The 19,053-nt window shown below is 45.2% G+C and overlaps 1 protein-coding gene across 1 annotated transcript in view; it reads left to right on the plus strand.

The window, feature by feature from the left end:
• Positions 1-1,689: 1,689 nt before the first annotated feature.
• MTARC2 (mitochondrial amidoxime reducing component 2) overlaps positions 1,690-19,053 on the plus strand; it is a 44,203-nt gene continuing 26,839 nt past the window's right edge. Inside the window, exons 1-2 of the mRNA XM_049868217.1 lie at positions 1,690-2,137; positions 11,580-11,753. Of these exons, the coding sequence (XP_049724174.1) occupies positions 1,866-2,137; positions 11,580-11,753 (446 nt within the window). The 5' untranslated portion in view covers positions 1,690-1,865. The remainder of the gene's footprint in view (positions 2,138-11,579; positions 11,754-19,053) is intronic.

Here is a 19,053-nt window from a genome sequence, read left to right on the forward strand (position 1 = left end):
AAAGATGTGGCAGTGTGCTTCCATAAAGATTGTTGTTAGGTACTGTGGAGTTGGTTCCGACTCATGTGACTCACTGTATGTACAATAGAACGAAACACTGCCTGGCCTGTGCCATCCTCAGAATTGTTGCTATGTTTGAGCCCATTGTTGCAGCCACTGTGTCTGTAAAGATTACAGCCAAAGAAATCCTGTGGGGCAGTTCTACCCTGCCTACAGGGTCATCTATGAGTCAGAATCAAATCGAAGGCACACAGCGACAACAATCGGTATCACTGAGTTGTACATGTAGAAATTGTTGAACTGCTTTTTGTTCTGCTGTGTATATTCTCAACAACAACAAAAATTAAAAAAAAAAAAAAAGGAACAAAGACAATATGTCTTGGCCACTGAGTATGACAGGGTGTATGGGGACCGAAGAGATTGGGGTGTGTGGCTGTCCAAGAGCTTGGTTCTCCCAGGTCTGGGGTTACAAACTGCGTCTGCTTCCAGGGAAATTCAGCCTGGTTTTCACTCACTTTTCATACCCAAGGTGTGCAAAGAGCTTTGTTTTTTTGGTTCTCCTTCCCTCCCCAGTCTATTCTCTTCCCACAGGGTGGGCCTCTTCTGCAGAGGTGGCCCATGTGGATTTTGGAGATGGCCCACTGGCTGCCTCCCTATGCGCTCCTAGAACTGTGCCACAATTTATTAAGAAACAATCTTTTAAAAAACAAATGAGCTGAAGCCATCGCAGAGGCTTCCCCTGCTCCACCACAGTTCTCCCCTTCCTTGCAGCCCACCAAGCCTTGGTTTCTAACTCACTTGGCCCAACCTCGCTGGGGCCCAAACTATGGATTGAGTTTGTCACTGGAATTCCTCACATGCACAAACCAGGATCTTGGAGCATGTGAAGGACCTGAAGAGCTGTGGTCCTGAACTTGGCCCCAGACATGAACACTGCGGGAGAACAAGATGTTCTCCAGCACACAGTGGCACCCAAACCCATTGGTAGAGTGAAATGTCCCATCCTTTTCAACATGACTCAGCACGTGGATCTCCAAATAGGACATGGGAGTGATTGCAGTGTCAGATTTTGGGCACCAGTCCCTGCCGCTTGGGGACTGGAGGGCATAAAAGCTCCAAGCTCCCCTAGGACAGGAGCACATGGTCTTTCCACTGTTAGACCCCAGTTGTTCCTTGTTCTGGAAAACAATAAATTGCCACTTTCTGTTTCCCTTGCAACTGGTGGCCTGGCATTTGTCTTATTTCCATCGACTAATAGAATAGGAATAGAACAGGACGAGAACCTTCATTCAGCTACAGAAAGACCTGGAATCTTAAACTTGTATGCCTAAGAAAAATCAACTCTTCCCAAAATAGCTTGAAGGGAGTGGTCTGTCAGAAAAAGTAGTTCCCAAATATTTTTGAAATCTTGGATTCTGCAGCCCACCTTCACGGTTCTGTGTGCCCTGGTCAAGCAGCTAAGTGTGTGATATTAGAGGAGAAGAGGGGGCTACAGAGACCAGGGGTGGGAGGGCAGATGAAGGGTCACATTGCGTGGGGGACCGCCGCCTTGCAGGGGACAGGGAAGAGGGAAAAGCAAAGTGAAAGCGAACACTGTAGAGAAATTGGCCGTTAGCCCGATGGCTTTGAGCCGGCTGGATCGCCCCCAGGGGCGCCCAGAGACCTCAGCGCTGCTGGCTTCGCCCCACCACTGCGGTGCCCTTGGTACCGCCTTTAGGCACTCCCTCCCTGCGTGTAAGTGGCCGGCAAAAGGTGGCGGGTCGCGCAGCGGGCCGGCTGTGGCTCCTCCCGTCCGCCGGAAGCCTTCTGCGCCTCCACGTCCTCCTTTGCCCGAGCTCAGGCCCCGCGTCCCGCAGCGCTTGGCCATGGGCCCCGCCGGCTCCTCGGCGCTGGCCCGCCTCGGCCTCCCCGCGCAGCCCCGGCCCGGGTGGCTCGGGCTCGCCGCGCTGGGACTGGCCGCCGTGGCACTGGGGGCCGTGGCCTGGCTCCACGCGCGACCCTGGCGGCGCCGGCGGCTGCAGCAGGTGGGCACCGTGGCGCAGCTGTGGATCTACCCGGTCAAGTCCTGCAAGGGGGTGTCGGTGAGCGCGGCCGAGTGCACGTCCATGGGGCTGCGCAGCGGCCACCTACGGGACAGGTACGGCCGGCCCGGGCCGGTGGGCAGCGCGGGCCCAGTTATGGGTGGGGGTGGAGGAGGTGGGGTCTGTTTCCCATAAGAAAGTAGAGGTTTGGGACCTGAGTTAACCTTGGCTGACCGTTGGAGCCTCTGTCTTTGAGCCTTTAGCTGGGAAGTTCAAGTTCACGTCTGGTTCAGATTTGGAAAGGTAGGTAGGGCCCTACCCTTGGGCAGGCTCCTGCGTTATCTGAGTGGGAGGCCCCTTTTCTGTAAAAGAAGGGGGTCTGACCTGGTTATCTCCAAGACTCCTGTGAGCTCTAAAGTTTCTTATTCTGTCTCTGTAGCACGATGGTAGACAGTTAAACGCCAGTGGCCCTAGTGGCGGGATGGGGCAATGCAGAAACTGTTGTTCAGGTACGCTGCCGTTGGCCTTGCTGAGGCTTGTTCTTCGCAGTTCCCCCATCCTTGGGGTCCTGCCTGCGAGACCTGACTCACTTTGATGCGTGAAGTCTTCTGCTGGGGTGGGGGTGGGGGTGAGGGGGCGGCGGGGAATGTCAGTGGGAGAGAGCTGCTCTGGCAGGGCCACGAGGGTGACACTTGCCCCCAGAGGCAGAGTGGTCCTCAGCTAAGAGCTGTGCGTAAAGTCCCAACCCAACACAGGGCCTGGCAATTAGAAATTTTGTTCTGAGCCCTCCAGAAAGGAGAGGTGCCATAGTACTTGTCCCAGAGGTGAGCATGCGTACACGTTATCACTGGCCCAGAACTATGCAGCTGTGTATCAGGAAGGCTCTCTTGACAGTGAACAATGCTAAACCCTAGAAAGAGTAATCAAGAGAGAACTAGGCCGCCTGCTTTGGTTCATTAGGTTTAAGATGGCTTCTTACCTGGCTGGGATGCTGTATAGCTGGGGTCTTATGTCTAGTGGGAAGGAGATTTGCAAGTTGGTCATTTAAGGAACCTTCTAGCAGAGGCCATCTGCTGCCCTGAGTTCACTCCAGGTTCCACACATAAGTGCTGTCTCTGAAGATGGCTGACTTCTTAAAGAAACGTCAGTTGGCCAGTGCTCTGGGAAACCAATCCCACCTTGTTTTAGGGAAGTACAGGTGATGTAACTTATAGGAGATTTCCCATTTTCCCCCACCAGATTTCCAATTCTGGAGAGTTTAAAAAATATATATATAGCTTCTGATTCATGACAACACCGTGTGTGTCGGGGAGAACTAGACACAAGCCACAGGGTTTTTAATGACTGATTTTTTCAGAAGTAGATAAAAAAAAAATTTTTTTTTTTTAGATCAGCAGGACTTTCTTCCGAGGCACTTCCGGGTGGACTCAAACCTCCAGCCTTTCCATTAGCAGCCAAGCACGTTAATCATTCACACCACCCAGGGACTGGATATCTTAATTAACTTTGTAACAATCTTGTGAGCTAGGTGTTATCTCATTTTGCAAATAAAGAACCGGTGTCAGGAAGGATACTGAGATGTGGTATCTCACCCAAGATCACAAATCTCTATGTGCTGGAGGGATTTCAGCTCTGGGCTGTGTGAGTACAATAGGCACACTCTTTCTGTGCATCCAGAATGTGAAATAGAAGTGTGAGGATTGCAGTGAGGATCAGGAGAACTTGGGCAAAGTGACTTGCCCCTTTGAGCCTCCTTTCTCTCATTTGCAAAATAAAGAGGTGGAACCCTGTGATTTCTAAGACCCGATTAACCTAGATTTGGAGCCCTGGTGGCACAGTGGTTAAGAGCTCAGTTGCTAACCAAAAGCTCAGCAGTTCGAATCCACCAGCTGCTCCTTGGAAACCCTATGGGACAACTCTACTCTGTCCTATAGGGTTGATATGAGTTGGAATCGACTCAACGGCAAAGGGTTTGATTTGGTGTGGTAACCTAGATTTTATTTACCAAAAGATGATTGACATTTGAAAGCAAACCTGTGCACTCGAAAGAGCTCTGCCGAATGACTCCTGTTGTTCTCTCAACCCGAGAGGACAATAAAAAACCTACAAATATTCCTAAGCCAAACCGTTGCCATTGAGTTGATTCCTATTCATGGCGACTGCGTGTGTCACAGAGTGGAACTGTGCTCCGTAGGGCTTTCTTGGCTGTAAACACATGGGGTCTCTATAAGCCAGAATTGACTAGCTGGGAACAGGTTTGGTTTTGTTTTTAATCTTTACGGAAACAGATCACCAGGCCTTTCCCCCACAGTACCACTGAGTGGGTTTGAACCTCTGAATGCTGGAAAAGTTGTCTTTGCGTCTATTCTGAGTCAGTATTTTTGGAACGCCTCTTAAGAAGCTAGGATTTTCCTTCGTCGGTGCTCTGTGCCTCAACTTTCTGGAGGTATTTTGTTAGCTCGTAATGTATTTGTGAATCCTTAGGTGAAGCACCCTGTGCTTTGAGGGTGGTTAAAGTCCAGCTGACACAATGCTGGCATTGGCTGCTCCTGCTCAGGTCCTGGGAGGGCCTGGCTGCTCTCCCTGATCTTGAAAACCTGCTATCCTTAGCAGCCATTCATGACTGTGTTGTTTATAAATCCCCAAACCTTTTCTGACACTAGCCCTTTATTTTCCTTTGGGAAATGAATTTTCTTAATTTTATTATCCAGTATGTCATTCCCTGCCCAGCTCTTGTGCTTTTATCCTCCCTGTGGGGGGTTCTGTGCTCTCCCCACTTGCAGGCTCAGTCTTTCCTGCTCCCCAGGCCATTTGTTACTGGAGAAGTGAGATTTTTAAGCTGTCTTGGGCTCCTTCTTCACGTTACTCTTGGTTGCTCAGGGCCCTGTTGTTCTTCGGCTCCTGCACAGGTCCCTATATCACATACTCGTGTTTTAGGTGTAAAGTCAAGGTGCTGGTGTTCCCTATTACTGCCTAGCTTGTGCTAACCTTCTCGTGAAAAAATCCACTCTCCAGGCTTACCCTTTCCTTCAGATCAGCAGAACAGAGCGAATTGTTAATTCACTGGGTGTCACTACCCAGGCCCTCAGGGGCTCCCGAGGGTGGATGGGGGATGTCACAGAAGACAGCCTTTGACCTTTGTGGCGTCCTGTGTTATTCTGCAAGTTGCCACTTGACATCGCAGTTATTAGCACAAAACCTTTAACTACAGCTTCCTGCTGTTAACTCCCAGAAGTTACCTCCCACAGGATTATACAACAGCCTGGAGCTCAGGGCGGGGACTGCGAGCCAGAAAAAACCAAAGCCCACTGGCATTGAGTGGATTCCAACTCATAGCGACCCCATAGGACACAGTAGAACTGCCCCAATAGAACTTTCAAAGAGCACCTGATGGATTCGAACTGTTGATGTTCTGGTTAGCGGCCATATCTCTTAACCCCTATGCCACCAGGGTTTCCAAAGGAAGCGCTAATACTGGGGGAATGGCGGGGAGATGAGAAGACTCAGCCCAGGGAGGGGCTGACTGTCAAAATGATGTACAAACATGGGTGTCACTCTTCTTCGGACATGTGTCTCGTCATGGGCAGATCTCAGAAGTCATCTTGTCTAGAGGTGGGACGTGTTGGAATTTAAGGGTACGGGCCTTTGGGGTGTTAACTACATCAGGGTTACCCAGAACTCTGCACCCAAGGATGAAGCTGGAAGTAAGGAATGGGGCCCGGCCTCAACGGAAAAAGGGCTGTGAAAAAGTAGGCAGGAAGTCCTTAGGTTACAGAGATAAGCAAGATGCCTAGAAAAGAGGGGCCCCCTTGGAAGGGTGGGGATCTGGTACTGCCCAGCATTGCCAGCTGGTAGGAAGAGAGCAGACAAGACCGCTACCAAAATGCCGTCACACGTTACCTCCACCACTGCCACACCCTTGCACCAACACCATGCCAGTCAGCAGGGCACAGCTGCTAGCCATTGTCTGCTGGCTTGGTTGCAGGGAGAGGACAGGTTAGACAACACCTGACAGGGACTCTGCCTGACACGGGGGCTCCAGGTGAGAAACCACGTACCAGGTCAGGAAGGGCAGCACGGGGCTCCCTGCACCCCGTATTAGATGGCGTCATAGGTTACTTCGGACATCTCCAGTGTGCTCCAGTCGTGTTTTGAAATGTCTCCTGGGGAGGGGCTACCCCTTATTCCAGAAGGGGCTGTCTTTTTTTTTTTTCTAATTATTATATTTATTTGGTTATATGACCAAGTTTACACATACTAGATACATTTGTAGGGTTTTTATTTTTTTACAGTGTTTAGAGAGAAACCTTTTTTTATTTTTTTTAAATATTGTGTATTTCTGATACACTGCTATTTTCACCTCTTTGTTTTATTATTATTACTATTATTTTGGTGAAAGTATACACAGCCAAAGATACACCATTTCAACAATTTCTCCATGTACAATTCAGTGACTTTAGTTATATTCTTCAAGCCGTGGTACCATTCTTGCTATCCTTTTTCAAATTACTACACCAATATCTTAAACCCACTACCCCCTAAGTGATCCATTGAACCTTTCCAGTTGACTGTCAATTTGACATCACATAGACAATTCTTTAAAAGAGCACAATACTCAAAGCAGATGTACTTTACTAATTAAGATAAGCCATTTTTTGATTCAAAGAAGACATGAGGATAGTTTTGTTTTGAGGTTTAAAGTTTAAATATTATCTTAGGGCAGTAGTTTCAGTGGTTCATTTCAGCCTCAGTGGCTCCTAAAAGTCTGGATTCCATTGACAATTTGAATATCTGTTCCACATTTTCCCCTCTTTTGATCAGGATTCTTCTATAGAGCTGCACCCTTCCTGTGGGTCCAGTAAGGGTAGCTGGGCTCCATGCAGTTCTTCTCATCTCATGGCAAAGGAGGCAATTGTTCATAGAGGCAACCAGACACACGGTTAAATTCCATCTCCAGTTCCTGATTCTCCTTCTGCCTCTGTTGCTTCGGGTGAATGGAGACCAGTTGTTGCACCTTGGATGGCTGCTTGCTAGCTTTTATGATCCCAGTCACTATGCAACAAACTAACAGAAGAGAGGTACTGAGAAACTGTATTAGACCAATTGATTGGGATGTCCCTTGAAACTATGATCCTAAACTCCAAACCAAGAAAACAAACCCCGTGAGATGTTTGTTTTGGTTGTACATAAGTAGCCTCAACAGCTTTTTCTTTCTTTTTTTTTGGAAAAGTATATATAGCACGGCATATGCCAGCTCATCATTTTTCAGACGTCCAGCTTAGTGACGTCAATTACATTAATCTGTTATGCAACCATCACTCTAAGCTGAAACGCACTGCTTCCCACATGGTGGTTTTTCTTCCCCTTCCTTCTGCCCCTGGTAACCACTGATAAACTTTGGTCTCTCTCTATTTGCCTATTCCTGTTATTAAACAAAAGTATTTTCTCGTATTTTTTTGTTGGTGTTCAGAATGTACCCAGCAGAACAAACACCCGTTTAACAGTTTCTACATGTTAAATTCAGTGACGTTGATTACATTCTTCAAGTTGTACAACCAGTACACCCTCCTTTTCTGAATTGTTCCTCCCACATTAACATAAACCCACTGCCCCCTAAGCTTCTTATCTATTCTTTCGAGTTGCTGTTGTCAGTTTGATCCCATATAGTTTGTGATAATTAGTTTCCTAGTGTTGCCATTAAGGCCAAAGATGAAGAAATTGAAGATTTTTATCAGCTGCTACAGTCTAAAATTGATTGAACATGCAATCAGGATGCATTGATAATTACTGGTGATTGGAATGTGAAAGTTGGAAACAAAGAAGAAGGATCGGTAGTTGGTCGAAAATATGGTCTTGGTGATAGAAACAATGCTGGAGATCGGATGATAGAATGTTGCAAGACCAACAACTTCTTCATTGCAAATACTTTGTTTCACCAACATAAATGGCAACTATATACATAAAAAAAAATTTTTTTTTTTTTTATATACATGGACCTCGCCAGATGGAACACACAGGAATCAAATTGACTACATTTGTAGAAAGAGACGATGGAAAATCTCAATATCGTCAGTCAGAACAAGGCCAGGGGCCGACTGTGGAACAGACCATCAATTGCTCATATGCAAGTTCAAGCTGAAACTGAAGAAAATCAGAGCAAGTCCATGAGAGCCAAAATACGACCTTGAGTATATCCCACCTGAATTTAGAGACCATCTGAAGAGTAGATTTGATGCATTGAACACTAGTGACCGAAGACCAGACGAGTTGTGGAATGACATCAAGGACATCATACATGAAGAAGGTGAGAGGTCACTGAAAAGACAGGAAAGAAAGAAAAGACCAAGATGGATGTCAGAGGAGACCCTGAAACTTGCTTACGAACATGGAGCAGTTAAAGCAAAAGGAAGAAGTGATGAAGTAAAAGAACTGAACAGAAGATTTCAAAGGACTGCTCAAGAAGACAAAGTAAAGTATTTATAATGACATGTGCAAAGAGGTGGAGATAGAAAACCAAAAGAGAAGAACACACTCCACGTTTCTCAAGCTGAAAGAACTGAGGGAAAAATTCAAGCCTCAAGTTGCAATAGTGAAGGATTCTATGGGGAAAATATTAAATGATGCAGGAAGCATCAAAAGAAGATGGAAGGAATACACACAGTCATTATACCAAAAAGAATTAGTTGACGGTGCCATTTCAAAGGTAGCATACGATCAGGAACTGATGGTACTGAAGGAAGAAGTCCAAGCTGCTCTGAAGGCATTGGCGAAAAACAAGTCTCCAGGAATTGACAGAATATCAACTGAGATGTTTCAACAAGTGGATGCAGCACTGGAGGTGCTCACTCGTCTATGCCAAGAAATATGGAAGACAGCTTTCTGGCCAACCGACTGGAAGAGATCCGTATTTATGAGTATTCCCAAGAAAGGTGATCGAACCGAATGCGGAAATTATAGAACAATATCATTAATATCACACACAAGCAAAATTTTGCTGAAGATCATTCAAAAGCGGCTACAGCAGTATATCGACAGGGAACTGCCAGAAATTCAGGCTGGTTTCGGAAAAGGATGTGGAAACAGGGATATCATTGCTGATGTCAGATGGATCCTGGCTAAAAGCAGAGAATACCAGAAGGACGTTTACCTGTGTTTTCTTGAATATGCAAAGGCATTCGACTGTGTGGATCGTAACAGATTATGGATAACACTGCAAAAAATGGGAATTCCAGAACATTTACTTGTGCTCATGAGGAACCTTTACATAGATCAAGAGGCAATTGTTCGGACAGAACAAGGGGATACTGATTGGTTTAAAGTCAGGAAAGGTGTGCACCAGGGTTGTATTCTTTCACCATAACTATTCAATCTGTATGCTGAGCAAATAATACGAGAAGCTGAAGTATATAAAGAAGAACAGGGCATCAAGATTGGAGAAAGACTCATTAACAACCTGTGTTATGCAGATGATACAACCTTGGTTGCTGAAAGTGAAAAGGACTTGAAGCACTTACTAATGAAGATCAAAGACCACAGCCTTCAGTGTGGATTACACCTCAACATAAGGAAAACAAAAATCCTCACAACTGGACCAGTGAACAACATCATGATAAACGGAGAAAAGACTGAAGTTGTCAAGGATTTCATTTTACTTGAATCCACAATCAACAGCCATGGAAGCAGCAGTCAAGATATCAAAAGATGCATTGCATTAGGCAAATCTGGTGCAAAAGACCTCTTTAAGGTGTTAAAAAGCAAAGATGTCACCTTGAAGACTAAGGTGCGCCTGACCCAGGCCATGGTATTTTCAATCACAACATATGCATGTGAAAGCTGGACAATGAATAAGGAAGACTGAAGAAGAATTGACGTCTTTGAATTGTGGTGTTGGCGAAGAATATTGAATATACCATGGGCTGCCAAAAGAACAAACAAATCTGTCCTGGAAGAAGTATGAACAGAATACTCCTTAGAAGCAAGGATGGTGAGACTGCGTCTTACATACTTTGGACATGTTGTCTGGAGGGATAAGTCCCTGGAGAAGGACATCGTGCTTGGCAGAGTACGGGGTCAGCAGAAAAGAGGAAGAACCTCAACGAGGTGGATTGACACAGTGGCTGTAGCAATGGGCTCAAGCATGACAATGATTGTAAGGATGGCGCAGGACCCAGCAGCGTTTCATTCTGTTGTGCATAGGGTCACTATGAGTCGGAACCAACTCGACAGCACCTAACAACAACAACAACAAGGGTTTCCATAATAAATTACTACAACTGGGTGGCTTAAAACAACAGAATTTTGTTCCCTTCTAGTTCTGGAAACTAGAAGTTCAAAATTGAAGTGTTGGCAGGGCCATGTTCCATCTGAGGGCTCTAGGAAAGGTCCATTCTTTTCTCTCCTAGCTTCTGGTAACCCCGGGTGTTCCTCGGCTTGTGGCAGCGTCACTGCGATCTCTGCCCCCATCTCCATTGCCGTCTTCTCCGTGCGTGTCTGTGTCTCATCTCCTCTTCTTGTAAAGACTCCAGTCACACTGGATCAGGGCCCACGCTACTCCAGTGTGACTTCATCTTAACATGATTATATCTGTAAAGACCTTGTTTCCAAATGAGGTCACATTCATAGGTACTGGGATTAGGACTTGAACAAACCTTCTGGGGGGACACAATTCAACTCCTAACAGTGTGTGTGAAGAAGAAAACCTGCTCAGAAAGTTCTCCATGTAGGATCCACACACTACAGCAAATTAAACAGAGTAGAGACTAATTTGGATCCTCTTGGTGTCAGGAAACGCATTGCCGGCGAATTGATTCCGACTCGTAGCAACCCTCTGGAACAGAGTAGAACAGCCCAATAGGGTTTCCAAGGAGCAGCTGGTAGATTTGAACTGCTGACTTTTTGGTTAGCAGCAGAGCTCTTAACCACTGCACCACCAGCAGCGATGGCTGCTAACCAAAGTGTTGGCAGTTTGAATCCATCAGGCGCTTCTTGGAAACTTTATGGGGCGGTTCTACTCTGTCCTGTAGGGTCACAATGAGTCGGAGTTGACTCAACAGCAACGGGCTACCCTTTTGTTGGGGTCAGGAACATCACAAGACCTTGTCTAGGGTTCCGTGCCGCTTGAGCCAGTAGTGTTGGCCAATCTCATCTTGTTTCACAACAAAAAGACCTGGAAGATATTTTGCTTCTCCCAGGGCCTCACAGAGGTGTTTAACAGGCCCAGGGGAGCTGCTGACCAAAGTAGAATCCCAAACTAAATAATATGGTTGCTTAAGCCGTGAGGAAAGACCGTTAAACCAGCCTTGTTTTCTGGGGTTTTGTAACTGGACATTTCCAAACATTGGCCAGACCCTCTCCTCCAGGGTTGTTTCCACCAAACAAGCTCCTTTTGGGGACATCAACTTTTGGACTCAAAGAATTTAGCCAGACCTGGATAATTGCCTAGAAAAAAATTGTTGTGTCCCAGGTTGGTTGAGGGTTTTAATGAAGTAGAAAGTAGAAGGAAGCTATTGAGAGGGTGGAAGAGTGTGTTCTGAGCCTGCCCTGGTTTTTCCTCTGTAGGTTTTGGCTAGTGATTAAGGAAGATGGACACATGGTCACTGCCCGTCAGGAGCCTCGCCTCGTGCTGGTCTCTATCACCTATGAGAACAACCGTCTGATCCTGGAGGCCCCGGGCATGGATCAGCTGGCTTTGCCTAGCAAGCTGCCCTCTTCAAATGCACTCCAGGACTGCAGGTGCTCTGTGTGGGGGCATCCAAGGACTGCAATAGACCCGGATTTTCTTTAGGGTCTTCCCTGCATTCTATCTTGCTACAGTTTGTAGAGCAGAAGATGACATTGGTAAAGGGAATATTTAAGAGAAGTCCAGTCTGGGTTTGGGGTCAAGACAGTGGTCAGACAGGAGTGCGTGGTTAAGAGGATAAGAGCAAATCAGCCTAAATCAAAATCCCCACTTTCTCACTTCTCCGCCACTTCGTTTCTGACACCAGCAGTACAGGCGGCACTTCTTCCTCTGACCCGAGCCACCTGGAGCTAGGTCAGAGCTCACAAGTTCAAGGGCACAGACTGCCAATTCTGCCCAAGACGTCAAATGCCAGCCATAAGCTTGGGAGTCCTCACGACACCCTCACTTCTTACCTGCTGGCTACAAATTCAGCATTTTCCCACTACTCCATCAGGCTGCCGGGCACAAGCTTGCTCCCTCCACCCTGGCTCCCTCACTTCTGACCTGCTGGATACAGATTCGGGGGTTCCTTCTACCCCTTCAGGATACAAGCTGTAAGCTCAGGGGCTCCCAGTTCCCCTCACTTCTGATCTTTTGGCTTCCAACACTCCTTTGGGTTCAATAATTTGCTGGAACGACTCACAGAACTCAGGGAAAGAGCTATACTTACAATTATAGTTGTTTTGCAGGAAAAAAGGCTACAATGAAGAGCTGCATAGGACAAGGTCTGGGAGGGTTTCCACTGCGGAGCTTCCATGTGCCAAAGGGTGTGCTACCCTCCCAAGGACATCACAGTCTTTTGCCAACCAGGAGCCCTTGGTGTGTCCCTGTCCATAGCCTTTATTGGAGTCTCATTAAGTAGACATGATTGACCGAATCATGCCACCTCCCCCTAGGCCAGCCATCCAGAGGTGGTCTTTCTGGCCTGGCCATCCCTCACCTGAGTCTCCTTGCTAGCGTAAACCCTCAGGTATGGTCTGGAAGCTTAGATAAGAAAAGACACCTCAATTATTCAAGAAAGAAATTCCAGGGGTTTAAAGTTCTCTCTCAGGAACCTGGGGCAAAGACCAAATTCTTTGGGTAAAGTTAAATTCTTTACCCCACAGCGATTCAGAGTGTAGAGGGGGCAAAACGTGCTAGTCTTTAGGCCCTGTCTCCTTTCATTTGAGTCGATGGACATTTATTCAAAATTGCCGACCCTTCAGCCAGGCAGTCAAGGGAGTAAGTGGGGCCTGTACCAGCTGAATCTCAGGGCTGGTGACAAGGATGCTGGAGCTTTTTAAGATGCCTCTGAGGCCTGGGTCTGAGACTAAGGTGTTGTTGGGAGGAGTAGGGTAAGAGGATTTCCACGACTGACCTAGGGACCTGCCTCAGGCCTGGCTTCCTGTCAGTGATGGGACTCTCTGCAGGACTGCCAAGTTCCATGTCTTGCCCTGTGCTATCAGGAAGGCTTAGAGGCTCAGGTGTTCATCATGGGTGTTCTGTATTCCTTTCTAACCAATGGGACTTAAAAAAAAAAAATTATGATGAGTGTACATATATATGTGTGTGCATGTATGTATGTGTATGTGTGTATATGTATGTATATCTGTGTATGTATGTATATGTATATGTATGTATGTGTGTATGTATATATGTGGAAACCTTGGTGGCATAGTGGTTAAGTGCTATGGCTGCTAACCAAAGGGTCGGCAGTTTGAATCCGCCAGGTACTCCTTGGAAACTCTATGGGGCAGTTCTACTCTGTCCTGTAGGGTCACTATGAGTCAGAATCGATTCAACGGCACTGGGTTTGGTTTTTTTTGGTTTATGTATATATGTGTATGTGTGTGTGTATGTATATGCGTGTAGATATGTCTATGTATATGTGTGTGTGTATATATATATATATAAGATTGAAGTTGTCGAGGATTTCGTTCTACTTAGATCTACAATCAACAGCCATGGAAGCAGCAGTCAAGAAATCAAAAGATGCATTACATTGGGCAAATCTGCTGCAAAAGGTCCCTTTAAAGTGTTGAAAAGCAAGGATGTCACCTTGTACACTAAGGTGCACCTGACCTAAGCCATGGTATTTTCAATCACCTCATATGCATGCGAAAGCAGGACAATGAATAAGGAAGACCAAAGAAGAGTTGACATCTTTGAATTGTGGTGTTGACGAAGAATATTGAATATACCACGGACTGCCAGAAGAATGAACAAACCAGTCTTGGAAGGAGTACAACCAGGATGCTCCTTAGAAGCAAGGATGGCGCTAACACGTCTTACATACTTTCGATATGTTATCAGGAGGGATCAGTCCCTGGAGAAGGACATAATGCTTGGTAAAGTAGAAGGTCAGCGAAAAAGAGGAAGACCCTCGATCAGCTGGATTGACACAGTGGCTGCAACAATGGGCTTAAGCGTAGCAATGATTATGAGCATGGCGCAGGACCAGGCAGTGTTTCATTCTGTAGTACATAGGGTTGCTATGAGTCGGAGCCGACTCAAAGGCACCTAACACAACAACGAATGTATGTATATATAAATTGGAGCCCTGGTGGTACAGCGGTTAAGAGCTTGGCTGCTAACCAAAAGGTGGGCAGTTTGAATCCACCAGCCGCTCCTCAGAAACCCTATGGGGCAGTTATTGCCAATTCAATATTATTTACATGTAAAAACTCAGTGACATTACTGTGCGCATCATGTCGAGCAACCATCACCACGATCCAGTTCCAGGCTTTCCCATCACCCTTAACGGAAGCTAGTGCCCACAAGCAATGACTCCCTCTTTCCTCCTCCCTTCCACCCACCCCTGGTCTCTATACATTTGCCTGTTCTAGATATTTCATATAAGTGAGATCACACATATTTACCCTTTTGAGATGACTTATTTCATTCAGCATGTTTTTAACCATTAGAACTTTTAAAAAAAGTTTAAGTATGTGAAAAAGAAGTGGTGTCCCAAGATCCTAGGGCTCAGAGGAGAGGCTAAGATTGATCCCTGGGCCCTAATCTTACTCTTTCGTGAGCAAAGTGTCTGAGCTAACACTTAAGCTTCCTAATCTTAAAACATCCAAAGAAGTATCTCGCCGAATAGAATATTTTGGTTAATTATCTTAGCAAGCTAAAAATCCAGTTCCCTTCTAGTCAGTTCCGACTCATGGCAAACCTATGTGTGTCAGAGTAGAACAGTGCTCATCAGGGTCTTCAGTGCGTGATTTTTGGGAAGTAGATCGCCAGGCTTTTCATCTGAGGCACCTTTGGTTAGCAGTGAAGCGCAATAACTATTTGCACCGCCTAGGAACTTAGCAAACTTATAAGGTGGTTATCGTTAATTCCACTTTAGCAGTGAGGAAACCAAGACTTCGGTCACTATCCTGCAAAGGTGGAGCTGGAATTTGAATCCACCTGCCTCCTAGGCTTTTGCTCTTAACTCCTATGTACTTGTAAAGAAACCAAACCCGTTGCCATCGAGTCAATTCCAACTCATAGCAACCCTATAGGACAGAGTAGAACTGCCTCATAGGGTTTCCAAGGAGTGGCTGGTGGATTTGAACTGCTCGCCTTTTGGTTAGCAGCCAAGTGTTTAACCACTGTGTCACTCCTATGCACAGAAAGGAAAAAAGATTTTCCATGACTGATGGGTTTTGAGCAAATACATTTACTGAAGAGGAAAACTGTAGCCATCTCCGCTTGACTGGAGGACGCCAGAAGCTCAGGGAAAATGCTTCCTTGATGTGTCGAGAGACAGACGTGGATGTTGCCTGGCAGACTCACTTTGTCACCCAGATTAAGCAAATGTTTCCCTCCAGGTGGTTTCCCTTGCTAAACAGGCAGAACTCTAGGGAGACACAAACCCTCCCTGGGGAGAAAGAGGAGGACCCAGTTGGGGCTGATCCGAGTCTGACAGAGTCAACCAATGAAGCTCTTTCTTGTATCCATTCATTCTGTATTTCTGAATGTGGTGGGAATGAAGGCCCCAAAGCCCTGGTGATTTGGAGAAACCAGACGCAGGGAGCTGTACATTTGGATTGACACCAAGGGGGGAGATGTCATCATCACCTCTCCTTAGATGTACTGCAGCTAGTGCAGCCTGTATTATAATCTCTCTTTAATGGGGTGCCTGCCATGAGAACTGGTAAAAACAGAAGAAGTGATATAAAGTAGATGGTAAGTAACAGAGTGATTACCATGGTGAGCTCACCAGAGCCTAAAATAAAATGAGCTCAAGTCAGAAAGAAGAAAAGGAAATCCCTTAACACAGGCATATGGACAAGGCTGAAATGCCATGATAGGCTTTCTTTTTTAACTTTCGTTGTTAGTGTCTCATTATCGGTCTTCCCTGTCCACGCTTTGTGGTGGCAATTTTTTTGAGTGAGTATAGACCAATAAGTTTTCTTGATTATCACAAGAATTTGAGAGGTTTTTGTCTAAAAAGGCCAAGTTTATGTTTTAAAGTTGGAGGAAGGAAGAAATAACTTTAAACTTGGGTAGTCTAACACAAGTTTTATATCTTTGTAACTGAACACTAAGTCAGTTTTAAAACAGAAGTGATTTCTCCAGCTGGCTTTCATTCAGCTACAAGTATATTGACCGCTGATTATATTATAGAGCTGAAAGTGCTTACTCATCTACGCCAAGAAATTTGGAAGACACCTACTTGGCCAACTGGCTAGAAGAGATCCATATTTATGCCCAGTCCAAAGAAAGATGATCCAACAGAGTGTGGAAATTATGGAATGATATCGTTAATATCAAACACAGGTAAGATTTTGCTGAAGAGAATTAAAAAACGTTTGCAGCAGTACATCAACAGAGAACTGCTAGAAATTCAAGCCAGGTTCAGAAGAGGACGTGGAACAAGGGATATCATTGTTGATGTCAGATGGGTCTTGGCTGAAAGCAGGGAATATCAAGAAGATGTTTGCCTGTGTTTTATTGACTATGTGGAGACATTTGACTGTGTGGATCATAACAAATTATGGATAACATTGTGAAGAATGGGAATTCCAGAGAAGAACTGGTACATAGACTAAGAGGCAGTCATTCACAGAACAAGGAGATACTGCATTGTTGAAAATAAGGAAAGGTGTGTGTCAGGGCTATACTGTTTCACCATACTTATTGAGTCCCCCATGTATCTGTCAGTTTGTTGTACTGTGGGGGCTTTCATGTTGTTGTGGTGCTGGAAGCTATGCTACCGGTATTCAAATATCAGCAGGGTCACTCATGGCAGACAAGTTTCAGCTGAGCTTCAGGACTGAGACGGCCTAGGAAGAAGGAACTGGTGGTCTACTTCTGAAAAGAATTAGCCAGTGAAAACCTTATGAATAGCAGTGGAACATTGTCTGATACAGTGTTGGAAGATGAGCCCCTCAGATTGGAAGGTATTCAAAATACAACTGAGAAATAGCTGCCTCCTCAAAGTAGAGTCAACCTTAATGATGTGGATGGAGTCAAGCTTTTGGGACCTTCATCTGCTGATATGGCATGACTCAAAATGAGAAGAAACAGCTGCAAACATTCATTGATAATCTGAATGTGGAATGTACAAAGTATGAATATAGGAAAACTGGAAATCGTCAAAAATGAAATGGAACACATAAACATAGATATAGGCATTAGTGAGCTGAAATGGACTGGTATTGATCATTTCGAATCTGACAATCATATGGTCTACTATGCCAGGAATGACAACTTGAAGAGGAACAGCGTTGCATTCATCATCAAAAAGAAAATTTCAAGATCTGTCCTGAAGTACCAAGCTGTTGGTGATAAGATAATATCCATACAAGGAAGACCAGTTAATATGACTATTATTCAAATTTACATGCCAACCAGTAAGGCCAAAGACGAAGAAATTGAAGATTTTAACCGGCTTCTGCAGTCTGGGAAATCCTGGTGGTGTAGTGGTTAAGTGCTACAGCTGCTAACCAAGAGGTGGGCAGTTCGAATCCTCCAGGCGCTCTTTGGGAACTATCGGGCAGTTCTACTCTGTCCTATAGGGTCGCTATGACTTGGAATCGACTTAATGGCAGTGGGTTTGGTTTTTGGGTTTTCTGCAGTCTGAAATTGATCAAACATGCAACCAGGATGCACTGATAATTACTGGTGATTGGAATGTGAAAGTTGGAAACAAAGAAGGATCGGTAGTTGGAAAATATGGTCTTGGTGATAGAAATGATGGGGGAGATTGCATAATAGAATTTTCCAAGTCAGACTTCTTCATTGCAAATACCTTTTTTCACCAACATAAATGGTGACTATATGTGTGGACCTCACCAAATGGAATACACAGGAGTCAAATGGACTACATCTCTGGAAAGATATGATGGAAAAGCTCAATATCATCAGTCAGAACAAGGCTGGGGCCAACTGCAGAAGAGACCATCAATTGCTCATATGCAAGTTCAAGTGGAAACTGAAGAAAATTAGAAGAAGCCCACAAAAGCCAAAGTATGACCTTGAGTATAGCCCACCTGAATTTAGAGACCATTTCAAGAAGAAATTTGACACATTGAACACTAATGACTGAATTACATCAAGGACATCATACATGAAGAAAGCAAGAGGCCATTAAAAAGACAGGAAAGAAAGAAAAGACCAAAATGGATGTCAGAAGAGACTCTGAAATTTGCTGTTGAATACCAAGTAGCTAAAGGGAGTGGAAGAAATGATGAAGTAAAAGAGCTGAACAGAAGATTTCAAAGGACGGCTTGAGAAGACAAAAGTAAAATACTATAATGACATGTGCAAAGACCTGAAGATAGAAAACCAAAAGGGAAGAGCACACTCAGCATTTCTGAAGCTGAAAGAACTGAAGAAAAAATCCAAGCCTCGAGTTGCAATTTTGAAGGATTCTACAGGGAAAATATTAAACGATGCAGGAAGCATCAAAAGAAGATAGAAGGAATACACAGAGCCACTATACCAAAAAGAATTGATTGATGTTCAGCCATTTCAGGAGGTAACATATGATCAGGAACCAATGGTATTGAAGGGAGAAGTTCAAGCTGCACTGAAGGCATTGACAAAAAACAAGGCTCCGGGAATTGACAGAATACCAATTGAGATGTTTCAGCAAATGGATGCAGGGCTGGAGGTGCTCACTCGTCTATGCCATGAAATTTGGAAGACAGCTACGCGGCCAACCGGCTGGAAGAGATCGGTATTTATGCCTATTCCCAAGAAAGGTGATGCAACAGAATATGGAAATTATCAAACAATGTCATTAATATCACACGCAAGCAAAATTTTGCTGAAGATCATTCAAAAGCGGCTGCAGCAGTATATCGACAGGCAACTGCCAGAAATTCAAGCTGGATT

Source organism: Elephas maximus, chromosome 24 (assembly GCF_024166365.1).
Source record: "Elephas maximus indicus isolate mEleMax1 chromosome 24, mEleMax1 primary haplotype, whole genome shotgun sequence".
Lineage (NCBI taxonomy): Eukaryota > Metazoa > Chordata > Mammalia > Proboscidea > Elephantidae > Elephas > Elephas maximus.